The 19731-nt window shown below is 29.5% G+C and overlaps 2 protein-coding genes and 1 long non-coding RNA gene across 3 annotated transcripts; 2 read left to right on the forward strand and 1 right to left on the reverse strand.

Annotated features, from left to right (window-relative positions):
* The first annotated feature begins 319 nt into the window (after positions 1-319).
* LOC133672724 (succinate dehydrogenase [ubiquinone] iron-sulfur subunit 1, mitochondrial) lies at positions 320-3046 on the forward strand. Its single transcript, XM_062093234.1, has 2 exons — positions 320-1075; positions 2636-3046. Exons 1-2 carry the CDS (start codon positions 390-392, stop codon positions 2802-2804), a joined length of 855 nt encoding a protein of 284 aa, XP_061949218.1. The 5' UTR covers positions 320-389; the 3' UTR covers positions 2805-3046.
* Positions 3047-5948: 2902 nt separating this feature from the next.
* Positions 5949-7097, forward strand: LOC133700322 (uncharacterized). Its single transcript, XR_009843383.1, has 2 exons — positions 5949-6439; positions 6687-7097. It is a non-coding gene; the product is annotated as an uncharacterized LOC133700322 (long non-coding RNA).
* Positions 7098-8547: 1450 nt separating this feature from the next.
* LOC133695481 (uncharacterized) lies at positions 8548-11051 on the reverse strand. The gene is made up of 4 exons (XM_062117499.1): positions 10532-11051; positions 9989-10163; positions 9006-9283; positions 8548-8903 (listed from the first exon to the last, which is right to left on the reverse strand). The coding sequence occupies exons 1-4, from the start codon at positions 10964-10966 to the stop codon at positions 8799-8801; spliced, it is 993 nt and encodes a 330-aa protein (XP_061973483.1). The 5' UTR covers positions 10967-11051; the 3' UTR covers positions 8548-8798.
* Positions 11052-19731: the final 8680 nt, after the last annotated feature.

Consider the following 19731-nt stretch of genomic DNA (forward strand, 5'->3'; position numbering starts at 1 on the left):
CTTCAAGTAAGTAATTAAGACAAGACAACTTTAAAAACAATGCATTTGTCACTCTATGTAATTTCCTAATTAATCCTAATTTTTTTTTGAGGTTTCAAACAACAACTTAATATATTCTTAATATCGTCTTCAATTACTTTGCAAAAGGATCCGACTGATAAGGTTACAAGGATGGCAAGACGGTTTATGAGGGACTTAATAAAGTAAATATATATAATTGGATGACTGATATGAAGTTGTTACCAAGTAAAATTATTAACCTCTAATCTCCCACTTTCTCAATCCCTAAACTGCCCTTCTCTAATATATTCCCATCCGATAGACAAGCAACTGTTTCATTTGCCCGGTAACAATCTCGCAGCAGGAAAAAAAAAAAAAAAAGAGCAAAAATGGCGACTGGGTTGCTCAAGAGAGGAGCCATTTCAACGGCTAAGATTTATACCTCAAGATTTATACCATCTCGCCTCCAAGCCACGGCGGCGGCGGCGGCGGTGGCAGAAGCCAAACCAGTTGAGCAGCCAACAAACCCTACTCAACCACAACATCTGAAAACATTCCAAATCTACCGATGGAACCCAGACAACCCAACCAAACCAGAGCTCCAAAACTACGAAATAGACCTGAACAAGTGCGGTCCGATGGTGCTAGATGCTTTGATCAAGATAAAAAACGAGATCGACCCAACGCTGACATTTCGTCGATCATGTCGTGAAGGAATTTGTGGGTCCTGTGCAATGAATATGGATGGGTGTAATGGGCTTGCTTGCTTGACAAAGATTGATAAATCTGGACCGCCTAGTATGATCAATCCGTTGCCACACATGTTTGTGATCAAAGATCTGGTTGTGGATATGACTAATTTTTATAATCAGTATAAGAGTATTGAGCCTTGGTTGAAGAGGAAGAATCCACCACCTGTTAAAGGGAAGGAGATTCTGCAGACTAAGAAAGATAGGGCTAAGCTTGATGGGATGTACGAGTGTATTTTGTGTGCTTGTTGTAGTACTTCATGCCCTAGCTACTGGTGGAATCCTGAGTCTTATTTGGGCCCTGCTGCTTTGCTTCATGCTAATAGGTAATTTCTCTTTTTTTCCTTTGATTGTATCGGTTCCTTTTTCTTTGTGTTTTTATATGTGTTTTCTTTATTATTTTGTTGGGTTTATGTGTTTTTTTCTGGTGACTTTGATTTGTTCGCATTATGGACACTCTTAAATCTGAATTTTCTTTTTCCAATTGAATTGTGATTGGTAATCACTATTTTGTGTTGTGTTTCGGATTCAGTCTTTTTTGGGTGTTATTTGCTCTTAGCTATCTTAGCTATCTTTTTATTTTTTTGAGTGGTTGATTTTTGTGGATTAGCATTTGTGTTCACTTTAGAATTTACTTATTTATTTATTTTAAGTTATTGGTTTCGTATATTAAGGAATAGGATTTAGATTTTGGGGATGAGTGTTTTGTTAAATTGAGGGATGCTAATTTAAATGGTAAATGGAACTGTTTTGGAGTAATGAGGGAACGGTGAGAAGTTCGTGGTGGATTAACAAGTAACGGGAATTAATAAAACTGTATCTTTGATGATTTAAAGTGCGGAAATTTGGTTGAGTTCCTTCAGAATTTAAGGATGGATTTTTAGTAATTGAGATATCAAGGTGTTTGAAGATGGAGATTCTGCAGCTATCAATATGGATGCATGCATTTAGTTTTATTCAAGATTTGATTTGTTTTTTCTAGAGAATGAGAAATTCTCTTTTTTGAATTATTTTGTCGAGCATGCAAAATTTACCATGCTACAACCTGGAATGAAGGATTGTGTTATAGAATTTCTTACATGCCTCTCTATTTGCTTTAGAAACAATTTCTCTAATAGATGTTTTTCTTAACTTGACACAACACTCATTATGATCGATTTTATGTCATTGTGTATCCAGTCTCTGCACGACAATAGTTGCATTCATAGATTCTGTTCTATGCTTGGAAAACCTCCAATCATGTGTCATTTCTTTATTGTTTGCTGAACGTCTTTATTTGTTACCCTTGATGTTTCTTTATTCTCATTCTTCAAAGGAATAGGTGGTTGTGTAAATGCTATCTTCAAGTGTTGATGTGCAACAAATAAGTTTAGCATTAGAAAGGAAACTTGAAATGGCTCCTCTATAATAAAGACCATATAAACCCTTGTATGAACTGGAGTCGGTCAAAGATGGAATATATTTGTAAGAACATAATATGAAAACTTAATTCTTGGAGAACACTAGTAGAAACTGGTGTCATGCTGACTGGCTGGCTGGTAATCATGAGCTGATGCCCTATGCCTGCTTCAAATATATTGTTTGCTAACATGCTAGTAACTAGTAGGCCCAATTAAAATTATTACTTCTGTTCTTAACTGTAAGTGTGATTTGTGACTATGTTCTAAATGTGAGTTGAAGTGATGATGTCTGTTGACTTCATTCAAACTTCTTCTTGATCACCAAAATCTGAAATAAATGAACTCGTCGCTATCTGTTCCACTGATTGTGAACTGTGTTATTTAAGTGTGGAAGCAACTTAACAGGCATGCTTACAAGGAAAACTATCTTATATCGAGACAGTAGGAAAGTGCTGACTTCTGCTGTAATTCTGCTGGTACATGCAGGTGGATCATGGATAGCCGTGATGAATATACCAAGGAGCGCCTGGACGCAGTCAATGATGAGTTTAAGCTCTATCGTTGCCATACCATATTGAATTGTGCCCGTGCCTGCCCCAAGGGATTGAACCCTGGGAAGCAGATCCAAAATATCAAGAAGCTTGAACGGAGCTAGGAGGTGGTGCATAAGTGTCCTGATAGAAGAAGCTTGAGGATGTGCGCATCTGACCAAGTTATTCTGAAATATTCTTCTAGGGACCGATAAACATTGTGCTTTGATTAATAAAGATATGCACTAATTGTATTGTTCATTTTTGCGTTTATACTTGGAATGAAGCGTGTTGTCTGTCTCTTAAAATAAATGTCTTTAGAACGTCTTCGTTTTATGTATGGGGCTATGGATTTCAATTTTGTTAAGCTCTGTGTAACAGATGGCTTTTAGATTTTTGACGTTATACGGTTGGTTGACAGGCCAAAAGCTTTAGAACTGTTGGGAGAATAATGCAATTGCACATAGTTTTTAGTATTGTTTGTTTTTATGTCTTTAAAATATTTTTAAAAAATTAATTTTTTTTAATTTTTTTAATTTTAAATTATTTTTTTAATGTTTTAAAATTATTTTAATATATTTTAAAAAGTAATTATAATCATTTTTTTTTATTTACTGGAAAGTAGTTTTTTTTAAGGAAAGTGAATTCCCAAAAAGTGAATTATTTTTTTATATTTGTTAGTGTAATGAAAAATAAGTTAGAAAATACTTTTCAGTATTTAGTTATGTGATGAAACATAATTTATTAATGTTTTATTTTTTATTTTTTTCAAGTTTATTAAAATAATAAGGAATAAATCTTACAAATTAAAAAGTTGAATTACAAATTAAAAAATTGAATAAAAATAAAATTGAAAAAAATATAATTTCATAACTTATCTTAAATAAAATAAATAATAATCAAAATAATAGAGATTAAATCTAAAAAAAAATGAAAAAATTATAATTATAATAATTAACATTTTGTAAATTATTTCAAATAAAATAAGTAACAATCAACAATTAAAATTATAATAATTAACATTTTATAAATTATTTCAAATAAAATAAGTAACAATCAACATAATGATGATCAAATTTGATAAATAAAAAATTTTAATTAAACAATATAAGGGAAAATCAAATAATAATTATAAAAATAAGGACTAAAATTAATATAAAAATTAAATTTTAAGGGGTGAAATTGAAAAATAAATATTCAAAACAAAATATATATAACAATCAAAAGTTTGAAAATCAAATTTGATATAATCAGCAAATAATATGATATTTTTAAATTTTTCACAACCTCCGAAAAGTGTTTTCATCTAAAATAAAAGGAAATCACTTTCCTGAAAACTGAGTTAAATTTGTATAAATTAGAGATGTAAATGTGCATGGTTATATGAATTTCATGATTGGTCATTAATTTGGTAGTGAGAACATAAATTCAAGAATTGAAGTATGATTAAACTCCAATAGAAAGCATGGAAATTGGATAATGATGCGTTATAATATGAATAATTGAGAAATTGGGAAACAAAGTGGCATGAACATGAAATTTGGTATAAGAAATGGTTGATGATTAATTATAACTAATTAAGTTTAAATAAATTTAATACCCTTATAGATACAAGGAAGACATCCGGAAAGAGACTCGTTTTCATGGGAGTGTATATATATATATATATATATATATATATATATATATATATATATATATATATATATATATAGGATAAATGATATTAGTAGGAATTACATCTTTAGGACGAAAATGAAATAAATTAGAAACGATGTCAGGCGCTAGGCCAGGTCCTTTTCTATCTTCTTTTTTTCCTTTTGAATTTTAATATTTTTTTCATTATTGTGTATATGATATAAAAATAATAATACTAATAACAATAAAAAATCAATTCAAATTTTTTTTTTATATTCTTAAAATTCTTAAATTGATTTTGAACATGTTATGACATTTTTTTAACTACTATAAGTATATTTTATGCATGAATGAAAGTTAAAAAAATTCATAAATATAATAAAATCATGCTCAAAATATATTTAAAAATTTTAAGAATAAAATTTAAAAATTCGATAAATTTTCATTAATAATGGTATTGTTATTTTCATATCATATAGATAATAATTAAAAACAATTATTAAAATTCAAAAAAAAAAAAAACAGATAGAAAAGAACTATGCCTAGCGCCTGGCTCATTAGTAGTGCCTGACCTTGCTTTATTTTTTAATTTATTATATTTACAATAATTTTAAACCTCATTTCATTCGATTAGGCTGTAGAAAGATTTAATTGAAAAAAAAATCTTAAAAATGAGAAAATGATAGTTTAATGCTTATGAACAGTAAAGCACCATAAAAAACTCTAGATTTATTAGGTAATAACTAGTTTTTATGCCTGTGCTCCACAGAAAGGGACCAAAAAAATTTTTAACTTGAAAAAATATTCTAGATCTTAGGAAATTGTTTAACATTATTATTAAATTTAAAAATATAATCATTTTAAATTTTTTGCATCATAATAACTTTTCTTATTAACGTATCAAACACAAGGTTTTTAATTGCAATTTTTTTTACTTTTAAAATATTATTTTGTAATTTTTATAATAAATTAACTAAAAAAAATATCGAAATGATATGTTTATATTTTATATGTGATTGAAAGTTAAAAAAATCATAAATATAATAAAATCATATTCAAAATCTATTTAGAAATTTTAAAAATAAAAATAATGTAAATTGAATTTTCATGAACAATTTATTATTATCATCATCATCATTATTTTCATGTTATATACATAATAATTAGAAAAAAAATTCAAATAAAAATAAAAATTTATAATAGTATTTAAAAATCATGTTAAAATTATAAAGTAAATGAATATGATAAATTTATTTAGAGTAAAAAAAACAAAAAAAAAATCAAAATAGTATGTACACTCTTAATAAAAAAAATAAAATTTATTATCAAATGGTTTAAACAAATAACAGTGAATTACCCTAAAAAACCTCAGATAATTATAATTATAATTATAATTATAGAGCTCATACTTTTTTTTTTACTTGGATGGACACCTGATAAGTGCTAGATGTCCAATTTCTGAACGGAAACTTCCTAGCATCATGAATTTTCCTGCAGACGCTTCTATGTTCTCTCAACATGTACAATTGGTGTCGGACATTGGGTAAACGTGGCAAGGAGAGAACCACAGCCATGAAAAACATGATGCCAACGATTAGGTGGCATGACAACATTTTAACAAGAGAGAAAGATTGACAGGTCCTCTAATGGTTTTTGCTTTATTAAGATAATAATGATACATAAAAAAGTCTGCTAGTCACGCACGATTGTCATGATTCATTTTCTATCACTGGAAAGGAAATATAGATGCAGACGCAGAACAAAATATAGCTTTGTACTCAACACAGTTATGGAGTGATCTGTTCATTTATTCGGAAACACTTGTATTCAAGAAATATTTATAGCTTCCAAGTCATATTATAATAGGTTAGGTCTCTCATGCCTCAACTTGAACTGCAGATCATAGGCCTATATAAACCTTGTAAATCAGAGAACTTCATCTACTAAGCAGCTAATCTTCTGCGGATCATTGGTGCTTCAATGAAGTTCTTGGGAATAACTTGGATATTAGTCTTCATCATGGTTCCGAGTACAGACTTTGTCCAAGCAAGCTCTCGCATCTCGCTTCTCCTCAGCTCTGTCGACCTTGGGCCGCCAACACCACAGTTTGTAACTGTAGCAGGTAATTAATGTCTTAATTTAAGGTCCTTCTTTCTACTCTCCCTGAAACACTCCGACTCGAGTCCAACAGGTAAGAGCTGGCATGTGAATCATGTAAAAATGGAAAGATGTTTGCTTTAATTGACAGAAATAAGACGTAGATCTTGGATGTTCTTCTTAACGAACTAACAAGATGTAAACGTTAAGAAATGTTGTGAATTTCTAAGGTTCGAAACAGGCTACTAATAATGGACTTGATTCTTCTGCAGGATGTAACAATGACTGTGATACTGCTTGTTGCAATTGTGACATCAAGAAACAGCCGCCTCTGTGTGTGCAATGCTGCCAAGAAGACCCTTAATGAGATTCTTGCCTGCTCGAAGATATGTGTTGCTGTTGCCCCAGGAATTGAAGCACAAAACCATACCCTGTCAGGATTTTTTTGTTTAAACAGTTGTACAAATGCAAATCTTATGCTTCCAAGGAGATTAAGACTAGCCATAGTAGAGCGTGCAAATGAGAAATCTTACCTCTACTATCCTCAAGCTGTCATGGTGTGCCTTCATTTACCATGAATTGAGGGAAAGATCTTTTACCAATATGGATTTTATGCTCATTCGAACTAGTGTTTTCTTAATTATTCACTCGACGTTGAACTCGGTTAGAACCTTGCAATCCAATATTAGAAGCTAGCACTGATGCTGAGAAATCTGTTTGTGAAGCTTGAAATTTGTTAATTAGTTCTCGTTTTGTTTAACTTTAATATTTTGTTAATCTGGAAGAGGATCTTACAGCCTAATTAACAGCATAAAAAGAAAAGATTAATAGACAAAAGTGGAATTGATTGCCATAAAAAAGGAAAGAAAGAAAAGGAAAGACCCTACCTTCCAAGAACAACTTCAATAGATGTCACCAGTCCTAATCGAAATGATATTTAAATCATTTTTTCATTTTATTTTTAGCATAATTCAAATTTTATATTGGGTTTCTTTTTCTATTCAGTACTCTGATTCTTTTAGCTTGTGAAGTTAAGTTTGCGGCCTATTCAGGGAGTAATAAAACCAGACCATATGAAAATTATTATAATTTCAAGTCTGTCTTTTTTGTTATCGTTCTCCGTACGTCAGCAGCCTTCCATGTGCCTAACCCTACTGAAAGAATTCTGGCTCCAGTATTCAGCTCAAACATGGTGAATTGATTTCTCCACTTCGTTATATATATATATATATATATATATATATATATATATATAAAAGGAAAGGAGCCATGAATATGGAGGAAAGGAACGCTGAAAAGTAATCGTCATTTTATAAAGTAAGCATTAATGAACATGGTTCCAGGACTGGTCCTTGTTTATAACCCAACTTATTGTGAAGTTGAATGGGGTGGCGGGATGTCACAGGATGACCAAGTTTCGTGGATTAATTTTTATCTAATTCTATATAAAATCCAGATCAGGCTAGATTTTAGATTGAAAAATCACTAGGAATTTTATCTAATTTTATATAAAACCCGGATTAGACTAGAGTTTAGATCAGAGAATCACCTGAATAACATGTTAGTTTAGAATAGGTTTAATAACATTAATTAATGGCGGTATAAATGTTAAATTATTCCATTCATGAGGATTGTTTTGTTGCTTGTTAAAATTACACTTGTAAAATTAAACAGAAGTGGCTTTACCATGCCCTCTATTTCTACCAAATTTCATTTATATTTACTTGGGAAAAGATACCGGCGTGGTGGTTCCTTCGGCTTCAACTTACAGTAAATTAACTTCCCAGTTTTCACAGCGTGTTTGTACTTTGTATCTCTACTATTAACGGTGGAACATGTCCTGTTCAAATATTTCAACCATCAAAAACCACACATCAAACAGGGAAGCAGCTGGATAGAGCACAGAGAATCACATGAATACGTTGAATGCCAGGAACAGATACAACGGGAATTGCCAGCGATTACATTTAAAAGCACTTGAACTCTAAAGTCAACTTACTGGTTCTCACAACAGAACCAAAACCATGACTCCGTGAGGCCTTTCTCAGATCTGTTGCTAATATTGTCAACTATGGAAAGCATATGATAAATTGCATAAGTCAATGGCTACTGAAGACGGCAGAATAGTAGTGATTGTATAAGCAAAACTTCATTCTTGTTGACCATGATAAATAGTAGTATTAGACTATTAGCATCATCAGTTCTCTTGATTGCACAAGCAAACGACACAATTATTGCATCAACTACATCTCAGCAAAATCACAACAAAAGTTCTTACAAAACCTTGAGAGTTAAATGTAGATCTTTGAGATCTACAGCTAAAGGTAAAAGTAGTCGCACTGAAACAAACAATTGAGTTGTAAAATATCAACAGTATACAGAGGTCATTTCCTGGAAAGGCCCAGGAAAACAGCAGCAGAGGAGATTTGTACCCTTAGATCAGCAATATCAATGTCATGACCACCTTCAACCAAACCCCATGTGTCAACCTGCAAAGCAAAAAACAGGGAGAAATCCATAAAGTTTCTCAACTGTTTTTCTCTGTGTGAGAAAAGAGGGGAGGTTGAAGAGGAGAGATAAAGAACGAGAACCTGAAAATCTTCTTCAAGTCTGATAAGCTCAATAGCTTCCTCAATATCCAATTTCCCCTTAACAATTCCAACAGCAATTATTAAAGAGTGTGCTGCAGATGCAATTGCATCAATAACCGCCAATTGACAATCATCGGTTTGTTTTAGAAGGTTTTCTATTGCTTTCACTAGACCCTCCTCCTGCTTGCCACCAAAAAGACACGAGTGCACAACAGGCTTAAAGCCAAATTCTGATTTTATCCAACCAATTAAGGGATCAAATTTCTCCACCTGCCGTTCTGACAAAGAAAAAAAGAACAGAAAAGCAAGTTGTTACAGATATTTAGTGTTATTTAGATTAAACAAATATCCATGCATAAGACTACTGTTTACAATAAGTCAAGAATGCATTAGGTGGAGCAGAAATAGGATGACGATTGCACCAATTGAACTCTAAAAGTACTTTCTGGATCACAGATAGTTGCGCTTTATGCCAAAAATGAAAGCTCCATGATTCATAAGCATTTCACTGAACACATTAAAATTAATTTTAGGATGTATTTTCTTGAGAAACTTCAGCAAAACTATCTTCCTAGACAGTACTGGAAACAGCAAAAGAACAGTAGAATTTTCATTTTGATGTTTTGAAACAAACTAAGATATATACATCCATGCTATTGATGTTGAACAAAATGGAGCAGGTTATTAAACATTCACAGAAAGTACTAAATAGAAGCACAGACAACAACTCTATCCATAAAGAATTACAACAATAATGAAACCGTTAAGTTGCCCTGTGATGGTGAAATATCTACTTACATTCAATTGAAGAAGAAAACATAAGACAAAAGAGATTGAGCTCTAAAAAAAAAAAAAACTTACATTTTATGAAAGAACATGTCACCTACAGGAAATTGAAGAGACTAATTCAAAGAAAAAGCACAAACAATCAAATGATGAATCAAAACTGAATATAGCATCAGACTTGTGGATGAATAACATACCATAGACACCACTAGTGAGAACATTATCCTCAGGAGCACGACAGAATACTAAATCCTGACTAAATTTCTTCATCAAGTGTTCAATAATCTTCGGCCGGGTGAGTGGGACTCTGTCCAATGCAGTGCATGCAAGTTTCATGAGAGGCATTGTAAAAGGCCTGATCCCATCTGTTTGCTACAACAAGTAACATTTCATTACTCCATCCAATCATTCACACATCACAAAATCAAAGAGGGAAAAGAAATGCAACTTTTGAATCGTTTCCATTTGACTTTTGCTGCCAAACGACACAGCAGAATCCCAAATAAAAGGAGCATATTTCATATCCAAAAACAATTCAATAAGATTGAATAAACCCCAAAAATCAAAGGCTGGAAATTGAATCTTGCTAAAAACCCAATTGAAAATGAATATCAGGACTCCAAATCGAAGCAATAAAAAGAAGCCCTTTTGAACTACTATAATACACAAGTCAAGAAAGAAAAAAGAAACCCAATTCAGCTCTTACAAATCCAACAACACTCAATTGAAATAAAGCAAACCTGATAATCCCATTCAGCAGCAATAGCCTTAGCAAGAGCTAGAGTGGGCAACTTGAGAGGCCTTTTAGAAGGAGTTTTAAGAGTTCTATAATCAAGCATCACATTCCATCCATTCCCATCATCGGCTTCTCTTGTTGTCACTTGCTTATAAAACCTCTTGCCCACAATTGACCCTGTCATAGATGACATCGGCATTGTCACCGAAGATGAATCCTTTTCGCCTTTCACATTACAATTTGGAGGTCCCTTCCTCATGTATATATTGCTGTCATTACAACTGCTACTGCTATTGCTGTCGGAGTCAGCGAAAGTGAAAGAGGAAGAAGGGTTTTCGGATTGGACGGTGGCGATGGAGGTGAATTGGCGGGTAAGTGGTCTCAAGAGTTTAGGGTTTTTGATTGAGTTTAGGGTTTTGGTTATTAGTGAAGTTGCCATTTGATTCTTCAGCTGGAAATGGAACTGTGATTTCTAGTTAGGGTTTTGGGCATCGACTTTGGAGAAGCAGGGAGATTGAAAAATTGGACCGTTTTGTTTTAGATGACACCTTTTTTATTTGGTCCCTATATTTGTATAAAACCGACAATCTTACCCTAGTTTTTAAGTTTTGGTCAATTTTGATCTTAATTGATAGGGTTTTATGTAATCGATCTAAATAGCTTGAAATTGGCTCAGCGTATAAGAACATATTTTTAGATTTGTTGGAACCACAAAATAATTTTTTTTTTGGTTAATGTGGAGAGAAAATACTGTTTTTTCTCATAGAACAATTTTCTTTATTAATTATTATTATATTATTAAAAGAGCTTAGAAGATATTTGACTTACAAAAACCACATTATCATATTTGTATATTAAATGCTTTGAAAATTTATATTATTTTTTCTTTGTTTTTTCAATTGAGTCTTTTCTTCTTATCTGCAGTAGGAGAGAATTTTACTTGCATAGACGAGATCATGATGATACATTAAATGCTTTGACAATTTACCATTGTCTTTTCTTTTTCTTGCACTCTTCGTTGCCTTTAGCTCTAGTTTTGTTTTTCCAGCAACTTCTCTAATTGGTGTATGTTTGTTCTTTCTCTTTTAATTATTATAGTTTTTGTGGCTTCTTAATTTTCTCTAATTGCTTTTTCTATTGCACTCAAGAGAACACTTGGTTTCCAACAGCTTTTTGTTTGAATTATGGTGATCAGAATTCCCAGGTTATTTCATTGCTCTTTGTCTTTCTTTTCAACTGCTCTTTTTAATGTTGTTTTTTTCGGTGCACATGGATTGTTCATTTAGTTACTAGTGATCGAAATTACCTGCTTATTTCAGTGCTCTTTGGTTTTCTTTTCATTCGGTGTTTTTAAAGTTAGTTTTTTTCTTCTTCTTCCTGGTTTTAATGGACTCTTCATATATTTTGCAAAGCTGTCTCTTTTTTCATTGCACCTTAGACAACATTAGATTTTGCTCGAGCCATTTTGGTTTAGTCTGCAAATAATCTACATTGCCAGGTTTGTTTTTCATTTCTGTCGAGTTCTTTTACTTTACAAACAAAATAAAATGCAAAGTTTCAGGAATCAGTATGTAAGCATCCAGCTACGCCTAAATGCTGCTGGATTTTGCAGAATTGACATGTGAACTTAAAGTCTCAGGAATCATAGAAAATATGTAGATAATTAATTAATTAACCATGGTTATAAGATTCAGTCTAGCCTGGCCCTGTATATTAACATGGTGACTATTGACTCATAATCACGTCTGGCAGATGAAAAACCTTTTTTTTTTAACCAAAATGAAGTTGTTTTAAGTTTTTTCCAGGGAAAAAAAGAGAGACAAAGGTTAGGTTAATCCAAAGTGTTTGTTATATATATTGCACGGACATGCCGCAAGATATTTTTGTTTTGTTCTTATTTCATGCCTCTCCATGTAAACTTATTTTTCAATGCTGTATTTTACCAGTTTTAATCCTACATTCCTGCACTTTTCTTTATAAACTCTTAACATTTCTTAGAACATCTTAACATGCCAACTCTGTTGTTTATATTTGATGTGAGATGATGTCGGTTCTACACCAGCAATTCCAAAGAAGCCACGACTCTCCATTTCATCACCTGAAAAGGTTTGCATCTACTATATCATTTAGTTCTATGTATTGCTCCACTATCTCTTTGTTTAACAAAAATTAATTCAATCACAATCAGTTATATCATTCTCACTCTCTAATTGCCTTTCTTTTTTTATGAACTCATACTCAGCAACAATTACATCTTTATTTCTCATTTCTTATTTATCTTCAAAAATATTTGATGTTTATTGTGTTAGAAAATATTTATAGCGTACAGTTACACTTATCTTTTGCTGTAGGAAAAAAACTAGCATTCAGTTAATCAATGTTTTCTTATCCAACATCGCAAGCTGATTGGACGTTAAAAAACACAAAATATTTAGCTGTAAGCACTTTTGTTTTACTTGGATTTAACTCTCTTTATTTAACTTTTATAATAACTTTTATAATTTGCCAATAACTTTATGAATATCATGTTTTTGCTGTCACTGTTTATTATAATAATTAGAACCACATTTTACTTAAAACGCCCGCAACATCGTGCGGGTATCAAAGCTAATGTGTGTGTGTGTGTGTGTAAGCTGTCCTGATTATATTTTTCAAACTTTTTTCCAATTCAATTAAATATTAATGTAAATGAACCATAACTATGTAGTATTATTTCTGATAAATTAACCCTAAAATAACATATCCAAATTATAAGAAAACCAATAAAAAGGACAATTGCAGAATTTAAATCTTCCAAATTCTTATTTGTTCAAGTATGAAAATAAATCACGAGATTGATTCTTTGAACCCGCTTTCAAGCCACTAATCAACCAATTTTAAGACAAATAATCTCATCTTCTTATGTTTATTTCTGCTATACTGTTGTACATAAGAAATGAATCTTGATTTTTTTTATTGCAAATTTAAAAGCTGTTTTCTTACACTCATATAACCTTTGAACTTGGAACAAGTATGATGAAATTAATGATACTTTTTTATCTTTTGAGTTGTTTTGTCGGATCGATTGCTCAAGACCTTTGGTCTCTACTCGGACCCGATGAAAAAAATAAAATCACTTATTATGGACTTATTAAGAATGATTTTGATCTAATTCACGACCTATTAGAAAGTAGAAGATGTTCTAGTGGGATCCTTATGGATAAAAAAGAATTATTGTGAAGTAAAGAAAAACAAATCAATGAGGTTATAAAAGTAAATATTCTCGTATTTATTGCTATTTCATTGTTCATTCTAGTTCTTACTACTTTTTTACATATCATATATGTAAAAACTGTTAGTTAAAGCAATTAATTTGGATGAAATTTCACTTCTTAGTTCTTATAATAACAAGAATTAACAAAATAAAATGAAATGAAAAGAAATTCTAATTTTGTGTTTTACCTGAAATGAGTGAGCTAGAATCAGCAGGATTTGTGTTATCATTATAAATACTCTCTTGTTTCTTCACCTGCTGTCTTGTATCTTTAAGAATTGACATGTAATCAAACCAAGCAGGAAATTGGATTGCCTTTTCTCACTTCCGAGTCCCTTATTTCGGTGTTAAATCTCTTATAAAGTTGAGTTTGTTTCTTGAAAATTTAGTTTTAAATTTTTTTGTGTTTATTTGTTATTATAAAAATTAGTTAAAAAACACTTTTTAATTAAAGAAAAATTTAACTTGGTTTTCAAGAAAGTATTTTTCTTTTATTTTAGCTAGAAAACACTTCCCGAAAGTTGTAAAAAATTTAGAAATGTCATATTATTTGTTGATTATATCAAATTTGATTCACAAACTTTTGATTGTTGTATATATTTTATTTTGAATATTTTTTTTTTAATTTCATTCCTTAGAATTTAATTTTTATATTAATTTTAGTTTTTATTTTTATAATTGTTATTTACTTTTCCCTTATCATTTTTTAATTGAAATTTTTTATCTATCAAATTTGATCCTCATTCTTTTGATTGTTACTTATTTTATTTGAAATAATTTATAAAATGTCAATTATTATTATTTTAATTTCTTCATCTTTCAATATTTTTTATTTTTTAGATTTGATCTGTATTATTTTGATTATTATTTATTTTATTTGAGATAATTTATGAAATTATATTTTTTTTTCAATTTCATTCCCATTCAACTTTTTTAATTTATAAGATTTGTTCCTCATTATTTTAATAAACTGAAAAAAAATAAAATATTAATAAGTTATTTTCCAGCTCATTTTACATGACATAACCAAACATTGGAAAATGTTTTCCAACTTATTTTCCATTACATTACCAAACATCAAAAAATAATTCACTTTCCTGAAATTCATTTTCTAAAAAAAACTATTTTCTAGTAAATAAACAACACCTAAGTGAATTTTTCCCTTAATATAAGAGATTTCCCCATCTCATTGCTCATTAATTATTAACAAAAAAAAAAACCTAAAACGCCCCGCATTGTGCAAAATGCATTATAGATCTCCTCTGACAATGTAGACAAGCTATTCATAGTTGCTTTTTTCTTTGTTTTTTTTTTTTATAAATTTGGTTCTTATTAGATAAAATTATAAGCCAATTTATTAAGAGAAATAAGATTAAAAAAAAGAATCAAAGTAAAAAACATGTTGGGAATGGATGGCTTAAAAAGTTTAGACAAAATATTTATTGTAGTTCTTGTATTTTATAAATTATAAATATTAGATTTTTTCAATTTTAAAATTAAAATAAAAAATTAATTTTAATCTAAAACTTTATTTTTTTATTTCTAGTACGAGAAAGGTGAGAGAAATACATTTTGTCTACTTTATGAGTGATTTGTGGCTATTTATTTTTCTGGTTGAAACCATGCTTTAAAAAAAAAATATTATTTCATGGGAGGAAATATATGGTTGTATATGTGGGAATTGATGAGTTGATGAAGAACCTTCATAGAAAAATTGGCTAATGATTTTAAATTAATATTTAAATTTATTTAATTAAGTAACAAACATATATGAAATTAAAAGGATAAAATATATATTTTTTGTGTGTAAAGAATAGATGCTAATTATAGTGTTCTTCGTAAACAAAGTCCGTCTCTTGTATTCCTTTCTAATTTTTCTGCAACTTTTTCAGATTCCTATTCTTGTCGATCCAGCAGTCATCCTTAACTTTTAATTACTGACATCACTTGGCAACTATTTAACTAAAAAACTAAAAAATAACTAGTAAAAATTTAAATACAATAAAAAAATATAGTGTTCTTTGTAAACATAGTCGTTTACAATTAAAAAAAATTAAATAAAAACACACATCAGAGTTTTTTATGTTTTTTTACTTTAAATTAATATGTTTTTGGTATTTTTAGATTATTTTAATGCGTTAATATAAAAAAATAATTTTTTTTTAAAAAAATATTATTTTGATATATTTTTAAATAAAAAACATGAAAAACAACTGAAACTATATTCTCAATCAGGCTATATTTAAAAAAAAAATATCTGGAAAATTTAAAAAGAACCTGTTAGCTATCTTTCACAAAATCGAATTCTTAGTCCAAATGGATATCGTGTATCTGAACCTAAAATATAAATTCTATATATATAATTTCTTTTCATTTTATTGTTCAAATCAAATATAAAAAAATACATTAATAAAAATTTAAAGAGAGCGACCAAAATAGGTTTTAAAATCGGTCTTCTTCCTGGTCTCCTGGATTAAATGAGATGGAATAAGAAAGAATTAGAAATGAAGAAAAATAAACATGATTTCCGAATTTAATTCCCAATAATATAAATATAATTTAAATAACCTAAAATAACTTGGAAAATTACTATTGATGTACACTAAAAACTATTGTTTACATGTGATGACTTTTTTATTATTTTGATTACACAGTGAAACTATCATAATACTCTTGAAAACAAAAGGTTTAAATCTGGTATTAAAGGGTATTTTTATATTTTCACAACGGCTCTTTGGTTATTATAATTTAAGTTAAGGGACAATTTGATATTTTTCTAAATAAAAAATAATAAACAATTAAAATGCATGTTAAAGCAACAAAACTACCCTTAAAGTAAAAAAAATAAATTAAGCATGAGGTTAAGGGGTATTTTTGGTTTTTCACAATGAGTTTTTGTGATTACAAAGTTAGTTCAAAGAAAATTATGTATTTGGCTAAATAAAAAAAAACCAAAAAGGTGAGCACGCGCATGACACACCATAGGATGCTTGGGAGGCGCCCACACCATTCGAGTCATTGGAAGCATCGTCGTGTCGTCTTCCTATTGGTGTGACGCTTGTCATTGGTGATGATCTAGTTTAGCGCCGATAGGCTTTTTTTTTTTCTCTCTCTCCTTCTTCTCTCTCTTCTCCCCAAAACATTACCCAGTGCATTGGTGGTGTTCATGCCATTCAGTGTCCTCTTCCATTTGGAGCGGCACGTGATGACTTACAATGGTCAGATTGTCGCCAATAGTCGTTTGATTTTTCCCTTTCGTTTCTCTCTCTACACAGGTAATGTTCATTATTGTCCTCTTTGTTTCTTACTTTTCAATTTCAATCCTCATTTTATTAATTTTTTATTTCATTTCTTTTCCATTTATACAAGTTTTATTCTTTTCAATTTAGTCCTCCAATTGTAATTTTTCATATGTTTGGTTTTTCATTTTGTTCTTCATTTCTAATTTTATCCTCAGCACTTTTGTTGAAGTTTTTTTTCTTTCAATTTCATCATTCAATCAAATTTTTTGTTGTTTTATTTTTTTTCAGTTCGATTATTATTATTTTGATTTTTTTCTCCTTTTATTAAAGCTATTTTTCAAGTCAATCAAACCCTCAAATTGAAAATTTTTATCCCTCTAATTAATGTTTTTTCTCACCCTCATTTTTTTTGATCCTTTTATGTAATTTGTTTTTCATTGTTTCATCTTTTGACATTTATTTTGTTGAGAATTCGGCTTTGTACGATCGTATTGTACTGTATTATTTTGTTTGTAATATTGGTTTTTATATTATCTTTAATTGTTTTTGCTAAGAATTTATCCTGATCTCATGACCCAAGTCATGATTTTTGCGTGCCTTTTTTTAATATAAGTTTTTTTTAGTTTTTTTGTTTCTATTTTATTTTTCAAGGTATTATTCTAATTTTTCTATAATTTGTTTTTGTACAAATGAAGTTTATTTTTTAAAATTATATTGCTGATGTATTCGGCCTTGCATAATATTTTTATGGCGTGAGTTTATTCAATTAGTTTTATTTGTGTTTATCTTTTAAGTTATGGGTTTTTAGGGTGCATATTTATCTTTTATTTATTTAAATAAATAAGTTCAGTAAACACAATTGGATGAGAGTCTCATTTTATGTTATAAAATATTTTGATCTTGCTTCCATAGGCTTTTTAATTTATATTTTGAGTGTTTTTAATGTAAAAAAACATATTGAAGCAACATGAATGCCAATATATATTTTTTTAAAAAATATAACATGTAAAATGACTAATTATAACAAAAGCTAAATGATGAAGAAAAATCACTGTAGATTAAAAGAGATTTCACTGTATATTATAATAGTAGTTTCACTTTCAATTTCTTATCTTTTCGCGAGACGTATCTTTGACCTTTTTTTTTTCTTTTCAAGTGAGTGAGTTGCTGGCAGACCCAAGGCACTTGACATGATAGCAAATTGACATGACAACAAACCAATCTTAGCAACGTAGGGCTTGGTATGATATTATATCTTGCAACCTTACCTACTAGCTTAAGTTATTGGGTTGAAATGATTCTTTAACATGGTATCAGAACCTTGATAACCAAGCAGTTATCAATTCAAATCTCACAATCCATATTTATTTGATAAAAATTAAGCACAAGGTAATGTGGGTCTATGCAAGTTTCAAGCCCAAAAAGCTTTCACTTGAGGGAGTGTGTTAAAGAATAATATAAATTATATCTTAAAACCTCACCTAATAGTTTAAGTTATTGGGTTGAAATAATTTTTTAATATGTTTTATATTTTTAATATTTTTTAAAAAATAATATTAACCTGCTGAAAATCACGTGTTAATATCTAGTTTTACCTAAATGTTGTGCATCCCTATATTAACACATGATAGCTACGAGTTAGGAAGGATGCACTTCTTATTATGACAAGTACGAGTATTTTATGCCCCCCCCCATTATGGAAAATTCTATTCAAATAAAAAAGCCATGCACAAGAATCTTACATGAGATAAATAATGTTGTATATGCGATTGATAAACCATTATATTATACGTTATTTATGTCTTTTTTAATAAAAATAGTTTTTTTAATTAATTTGCAATTCAGTCAAGACTAAATCAGTTAAGATTATTTATGTTATTAAAAACAATTATATATTTCTGCTCTAAGATTAGAAGAGTTAAAATAAAGGATAAATAGATAATTAATCTTTTGTGAGGCCCAGTAATTGGCCTTTTATTATAATTATAGTTGTATTTTTCTTTTTTAAAAAACTAGCTGGTGGTTTTACTATATATATGTTTGCATCATGCGCGCTTTCACAATTCATTATACATTAGAGTAGCGCTCTTCTTTTTTCCCTTTCATTTTTTTTTCATTTTGATCACTCATTTTTTAAATCTTTTGTGAGTTGATATTCTCTTTTAGAGATATAAAAGTTTTGAATAGATTTCAAAAATTGATTAGATGTCAATTTAATGAGATATGGTTTGAATTCATAGTATGAAGATATAATTAGAAGAAAAAAATCAAATTAAAAATAAAAAAAAAAGATGCTTTTACTCAATTTTGTGTGAAAAAATGTATTTTTATCCATGTTTTTCCTGTTCGGTCCTTTTGTTTTAAGATTGTTAGTTTAGATCAATTATTTTATTTTGTTCATGTTTTAATCAATGAGATTGAGAGATAAAAAAGAAATTAAAGTCGATAAAAAAAAAGAGATGAAAGAAAGTTGTTAATTATTCAAATTTCAACAAAAAAAAAGTTAATCTTGTTGATAATAAATTCCATTTAATGAGAGTAATGTAATTGATGTATTTTTAATCTTTCATCTTGTCTAAAGAAATAGATAGAGATTCAATATTTTTTTAATTCAAGGTGATTTTTCGGTTTTTTAATCCATTAAAGTCTGGTTTAAGGTTGGATATGGGATTATTAAGGATTTATAAGGTGTTTGTTGAGTATTTTTAG

The sequence above is a fragment of the Populus nigra genome, chromosome 1 (genome assembly GCF_951802175.1).
Source record: "Populus nigra chromosome 1, ddPopNigr1.1, whole genome shotgun sequence".
In the NCBI taxonomy this organism is placed as follows: Eukaryota; Viridiplantae; Streptophyta; class Magnoliopsida; order Malpighiales; family Salicaceae; genus Populus; species Populus nigra.